Here is a 7,145-nt window from a genome sequence, read left to right as displayed (position 1 = left end):
AGATGTAGGTGATAGGGAGGAAGGCAGCAAATCACACTGCCACGTGTGTACCTCTGCAACAATCTTGCATGTTCTTCACATGTACCCCAAAACCTAAAATGCAATAAAATAAATAAATGAAAAAAAAATCAAAACAAAACATTGGCCTTGGCAATAATTTTTTTGGATATCACACCAACTGCTTAGGCTACAAAAACCAATATAAATAAATGGGACAATATCAAACTAACTAGCTTACGCACATCAAAGTAAACAATCAACAAAATGAAAAGCTATCCTGTGGATTAGGAAAAAATATTTGCTAATTGTACTTGTAATAAGAGGTTAATACTTAAAATTTATAAAGAACTCATACAACTCAATAGCAATAAAACACATAACCCAATTTAAAAATGATCAATGGATAGACATTTCCCCAAAGAAGACATTCAAATGACCAACACATATATGAAAAGATGTTCAACATCACTAATCATAAGATAAATGCAAATCAAAGCTACTCTGATATACCACCTGACACCCATTAGAATATCTATTATCAAAAAAGCAAGAGGTAACAAACGTTGGCAAGGGTGTGGAGAAAAAGGAACTCTTGTACCCTGTTGGTGAGAATGTAGATTGGTGTAGCAATTATGAGAAACAGTATCAAGATTACTAAAGAAATTAAAAATAGAATATATACTTCTCAATTTGCTGTATACCTTTGAACAATTTCTAGAGTCCTGAAGTGCTGCTTTTTTTGTTTTGGCCACTTTTATCAATGCTTTTGGGGGAGGAAATTTGTCAAGCTCCTCACTGTGTTTTTCTAGAAGTTTCAGCTCCAGACTCCCAAGGCTATACTTTGAGACACACTAGTGTACTAGTCTGTGGGGCTGCATGACTTGGGTTCATGTCCTAGGTGTACCACCTAATGATTATGTTCTTACAAAGTTACTTAGCATCTCTGAGCTTTAGTTAGTTGTCCTTGAGAATGATAATAACAATGAAAGTGAACATGAGAGTTACATGTATAGCAATTTTTAAAAACTATTGCTTAATATCTTACAATGTGGATAAACCACAGTTCATTTAGATATTCTTCCGCTTCCCCCACTGATAGACATTTAGTCTTTTTTCTAATTATTTTTACTATTATAAACATCGCTATTATAAATATCCTTACATGCAGCTCCACATGTGTGACACTTTCTATAAGATAAATACTGAGAGATGACCTACTATTTGCCCAAAGGAAAAGAAGTCATTATATCAAAAAGACACCTGTATGTGTATGTTTATCACAGCACAATTTACAATGGCAAGGATATGGAACTAACCTCAGTGCCCATCAACCAATAAGTGGATAAAGAAAAATATATATATAAATACACACATATATATGTGTGTATATATATTTATGTGTATATATATGTATACACACACACACACACACACACACACACCATGGAATACTACTCAGCCATAAACAGAATGAAATAATGTCTTTTGCAGCAACTTGGATGGAGCCAGAGGACATTATTCTAAATGGAGTAATTCAGGAATGGAAAACCAAATACTGTATGTTCTCAGTTATAAGTGGGAACTAAGCTATGTTATGCAAAGGCATACAGAGTGGTATAATGGACATTGGAGACTCAGAAGAGGGGGGGGGTTAGGGATAAAAAACTACATATTAGGTTTTGTGTACACTACTTGGATGATGGGAGCACTGAAATCCCTGACTTCACCACTATGCAATTCATCCATGTAACCAAAAACCACTTGAGCCCCAAAAGCTATTGAAATAAAAAATACTTATTAAAAGATAAAATAAATAAAGTCCAAGAGAAAAAAAGATAAATACTGAGAGGCAAATTTCTGGGTCAAATATGCACATTTTAAATTATTTTCATAGAAACTTGCTGATTGTCATCTAGTATAAATTTAACAATTTATACTCCTACTACCAATGTTTACAAGTATACATTTCCTCACATCCTTTAAAAAACATTTTAATCAGCCTTTAAAACTTTTGTTGCTATTATGGATATAAAATGGTATCACATTTTGGTTTAAATATCCATTTATTTGATTATTATTAAGGCTAGGGGCAGTTCGTATGTTTACCAGTCACTTCTAGTGACTTTCCTTTTTGATATCCTTTACCTATTTTTCTGTTGGGTTTTTATCTTTAATGATCACAGAAGTTTATTCTATATGCTGGAAATTAATCCTTTTATGTTAAAAACATTTTCCTTGTTACTTGTCTTTTAACTTTTTTTGTACATTGTTTGCAGAATAGAAGGTGTTTATTTTCATATAGACAAATTTATCTCTATGCTTTTTGTATCATATTAAAACAGACTTTCCTATCTCAATGTTGTCAACATATAATGTTTTATACTTTAAATTTTTTATACTTTAATCAATCAGAAATTTATTTTTTGAATTATATGAAGACGTAACTTTTTTTTTCTTTTCCCTTGTAAATTGGATATCATACTTTATTTACCTCTTCTAATTGAATAACCAGATGTATGGAAAGTCTTTGTTTTTTGTAATTTTTTATTTTGCAATAACTTCAAATTAACAGGAGGTTAGTTGCTAAAATAGTACAAGGGGCCTCCTGTATTAGTCTGTTCTCACATTGCCATAAATAACTGCCAGAACTGGTTAATTTATGAATAAAAGAAGTTTAATTGACATAGTTCCATAGGCTGTACAAGAAGCATGGCTAGGAGGCCTCAGGAAACTTACACTCTTGGTAGAAGGTAAAGGGGAAGCAAGCATATCTTTCCATTGTGGAGCAGGAGAGAGAAACGGCAAATGGGGAAGTGCTATACACTTTTAAACAACCAGATCTTGTGAGAACTCACTATCATGAGAGCAACAAGGGGAGAATTTGCCCCCGTGATCCAATCACCTCCCACCAGGTCCCTCCCCCAACATTGGGGATTACAATTAAACATGAGATTGGGGTGGAGACACAGAGCCAAACCATATAATTCCAACATTCCACACAGCCCCTCCCAAATCTTATGTCCTTTTCAAATTTCAAAACCAATCATGCCTTCCAACAGTCCCCTAAAGTCTTAACTAATTCCAGCACTAACTCAAAAGTTCAAGTCCAAAGTCTCATCTGAGTCAAGGCAAGTCTCTTCCACCTATGAGCCTGTAAATCAAAAACAAGTTTGTTTCTTCCAAGATACAATGGGGACACAGGCATTGGGTAAATGCTCCCATTCCAAATGAATGAAACTGGACAAAGCCAAGGGAGCACAGGGTCCCATGCAAGTTCAAGACCCAACAGGGCAGTCAGTAAATTTTAAAGCTCCAAGATAATCTCCTTTGACTCCATGTCTCACATTGAGGGCTTGTTGATGCAAGGGGTGGGCTCCCATGGCCTTGGGCAGCTCTACCCCTGTGACTTTGCAGGGTACAGTCTCCAAGGGTGCTTTCACAGTCTGGCATTGAGTGGCTGTGGCTTTTCCAAGTGCACGGTGCAAGTTATTGGTGGATCTACCATTCTGGGGTCTTAAGGATTGTAGCCCTCTTATCATAGTTCCACTAGGCAGTGCACCAGTGGAGGCTCTGTGTAGGGCCTCCAACTCCACATTTCCCCTCCACACTGTCCTAGTAGAGGTTCTCCATAAGGGCTCTGCCCCAGCAGACTTCTGTCTGGACATCCAGGCATTTCCATCCACCCTCTGAAATCTAGGTGGAGGCTCCCAAACCTCAACTCTTGCCTTCTGGACACCCATAGGCCCAGCAACGCATGGAAGCCACCAAGGCTTGGGGCTTGTATCCTCTGAAGAATGGCCCAAGCTGTTCCTTAGTCCCTTTTAACCATGGCTAGAGCTGGAACAGCTGAGACACACAGATATGGGACATGGGAGCCATGTCCCAAGGCTGCACAGAGCAGTGGGGCCCTGGGCCTGGCCCACAAAACTTTTTTTTCCCTCTAGGCCTCAGGGCCTGTGATGGGAGGGGCTGCTGCAAAGGTCTTTGACATGCCCTGGAGACATTTTCCCCATTGTCTTGGTTATTATCATTTGGATTCTCTTTGCTTATGGAAATTTCTGTAGCCTTGAATTCCTCCCCAGAAAAAAAAAAAGAAAATGTGCTTTTTTTTCCACCACATGGTCTCACTGCAAATTTTGCAACCTTTTATACCTGTTTCCCTTTTAAATATAGGTTCCAATTTCAAACCATCTCTGCAAATGCATATGAGCATACACTATTAGAAGCAGCCAGGCCACTTCTTGAACACTTTGCTGCTTAGACATTTCTTCTGCCAGATGCTCTAAATCAGCTCTCTCAAGTCAAAAGTTCCACAAATCCCTAGAGCAGGGACACAATGCTGCCAGTCTCTGATAAAGCATAGCAAGAATGACCTTTACTCCAGTTCCCAATAAGTTCCTCAGCTCCATCTGAGACCACCTCAGCATAGACTTCACTGTTTGCATCACTATCAGCATTTTGGTCAAAACTATTCAACAAGTCTCTATGAAGTTCCAAACATTCCCTTGCCTTTCTGTCTTCTTCTGAGCCCTCCAAACTGTTTCAATCTCTGCCTGCTATCCAGTCCCAAAGTCACTTCTACATTTTCAGGGAACTTTACAGCAATGCCCCACTTCTCTGGTAACAATTTTCTGTAGTAGTTCATTCTCACATGGCTATAAAGAGCTACCTGAGACTGGGTTCTTTATGAAGAAAAGAAGTTTAATTGACTCAGTTCTGTAGGCTGTACAGGAAGCATGGCTGGGAGGCCTCAGGAAACTTACAATCATGGTGTAAGGTGAGTGGAAGCAAGCACATCTTACTATGGCAAAGCAGGAGAAAGTGAAGGGGGAAGTGCTACACTCTTTTAAACAACCAAATCTCATGAGAGCTCAGTCACTTTCAGGAGAACAGCAAGGGGGAAGTTCGCTCCCATGATCTAATCACCTCCCACCAAGTCCCTCCCCCAACATTGGGGATTACAATTAAAAATGAGATTTGGGTGGGGGCATAGAGCCAAACCATATCACCTCCTATATATTCTCTACCCACCTATGCTTCCTTCTTTTGATACTTGAATTGTTTCATACTCGAAATTTAGTACTTTTATATATTTTGAGTTTATTTTGGTGACCTAGTGGCAACATGACATATAGACACAAATTTAACTTTTCCTAAGTTCTATCTAGTTGTCCCAACACCATTTATTTAGAAATTCATCTTTTGCCCAGTGACTTTTACTGTCACTTTATTGCATATCAGATTTTCATATCAATTTGGGTATGTTTCTGGGTTTTTTATATTCTTCCATTGTTTTATCTTCCTATTAAAGTACAACATTACATCATTTTAATTATAGAAGTTCTACAGTATATTTTAATATCTGATAAGGGACAAATCCCTCCCCTCAACCCTTATTGCTCTTGCTTATTTCTTGGTAGAAGACTTTTAGAAGGAAGTTTTCTGAATGCTGATTTTTTAAAAGTTATTTCAATAAATAGTTCTGATTTTCGTGATCTTTTCCCCAGAGCTGAAATATGCTAACACCGTGATGCGCTTTGATTATGTCTGGCTTCGAGACCACTGCCGCTCAGCATCATGCTACAACTCTAAGACTCATCAGCGCAGCCTGGACACAGCCAGTGTGGATTTATGTATCAAGCCAAAGACTATACATCTGGATGAGACCACACTCTTTTTTACTTGTGAGTGGGCAGGAGACTTGGTCTTCTTTGGGGGTACTCTTATAAAGAACAATTATTTTGTGGAAAATGGTTTGTTCCTTTCAAAAATAGGTTATTCTCTTAGTTACTTTTCTTTTTTTCTTGTTTTGGAAGGATTTTTTGAAACATTTTATTTTTTTCTTCAAATAAAGTTTTTACAATCCACAGCTAACATTATTCTTAATGGTGAGACTGAACGCTTTCCCTCTAAGACAGGGAACATGGCAAGGATGTCCACTCTTACCACTGTGATTTAACATCCACTCTCACCACTGTTGTTTATCATAGTACTGAAAATTCTATTACAGTAAGTCCAGAAAAATTAATAAAATACATACATATTAGAAAGGAAAAAATAAAACTCCTTATTTGCAGATATATGACAGCCTAACATAGACTACCTCAAGTAGCCTACAATAAAGCTATGAGAACTAATAAATGAGTTCAGTAAGGTCACAGGACACAAGATCAACACACAAATATCAATTGTATTTCTATGTGGAAACTGAAATGAAAAATGACCATTTCAATTGCTTCAAAGAAATTTTAATATTTAGCTATAATCTAACAAAATATGTATAGGATCTATATTATAAAAATTATTAAATGCTGATGAAAGAAACCAAAGAAGACAAATACTTGGAGAAGCAAATCATATTCATGGATTGGAAGACTCAACATAATAATGATGTCAGTTTTCTCCAAACTGATCTGTAGTTTTAATGCAATTCCTGTCAAAATAAAAGCAAGATTTTTTTTATAAACAAGCTTGTTCTAAAATTTAAATGAAATACACAGGCCCTAGGAGAGCCAGCACAATTATGAAAGTGAAGAATTAAATGGGAAGAAATCACTTCCTGATGTTAAAACTGCAGTAATCAAAACAGTGTGGTATTGGTGGAGGGACAGATACATAGATCAATGGAACAGAATAGAAAGCCCAGAAATAGATCCACAGAAATATAGGCAACTGATCTTTCGCAAAATTGCAAAAGCCATTCAATGGAGGAAGAATAGTCTTTTCTTTTCTTTTCTTTCTTTTCTTTTATTGGGGTGGCATATCCTTCTCTTCTTTACGACATGCATCCTCTTTATTGCGGCAAGCAATTACAGCTTGTTCATGCTGTCTGCTACAAACATTGCTGCAATGTACTATATTTTTTATTATATTTTTATTAATTTGTATTTATTTATTTTTCCAATTTATATTATTGCATTTTAGGTTTTGGGGTACATGTGAAGAGCATGCAAGATTGTTGCATAGGTACACACGTGGCAGTGTGATTTGCTGTCTTCCTCCCCATCACCTACACCTGGCATCTCTCCCCTTGCTATCTCTACCCAACTCCCCACCCCACACTGTCCCTCCCCTATTTCCCCCCAACTGACCCCAGTGTGTAGTGCTCCCCTCCCTGTGTCCATGTGTTCTCATTGTTCAACACC

General features: G+C 37.3%; 1 protein-coding gene across 3 annotated transcripts in view; it reads left to right on the top strand.

Moving 5' to 3' along the window:
* The window catches only part of TMLHE (trimethyllysine hydroxylase, epsilon), a 164,087-nt gene that overhangs the window by 125,910 nt on the left and 31,032 nt on the right, over positions 1-7,145 (top strand). For all 3 annotated transcript variants that reach the window (XM_037734140.1, XM_017516222.2, XM_017516223.2), the window contains one exon: positions 5,508-5,684. In XM_037734140.1, the coding sequence (XP_037590068.1) occupies positions 5,508-5,684 (177 nt within the window). The remainder of the gene's footprint in view (positions 1-5,507; positions 5,685-7,145) is intronic.

Source organism: Cebus imitator, unplaced genomic scaffold (assembly GCF_001604975.1).
Source record: "Cebus imitator isolate Cc_AM_T3 unplaced genomic scaffold, Cebus_imitator-1.0 Scaffold576, whole genome shotgun sequence".
In the NCBI taxonomy this organism is placed as follows: Eukaryota; Metazoa; Chordata; class Mammalia; order Primates; family Cebidae; genus Cebus; species Cebus imitator.
This window is presented reverse-complemented; position numbering and strand designations above follow the sequence as displayed.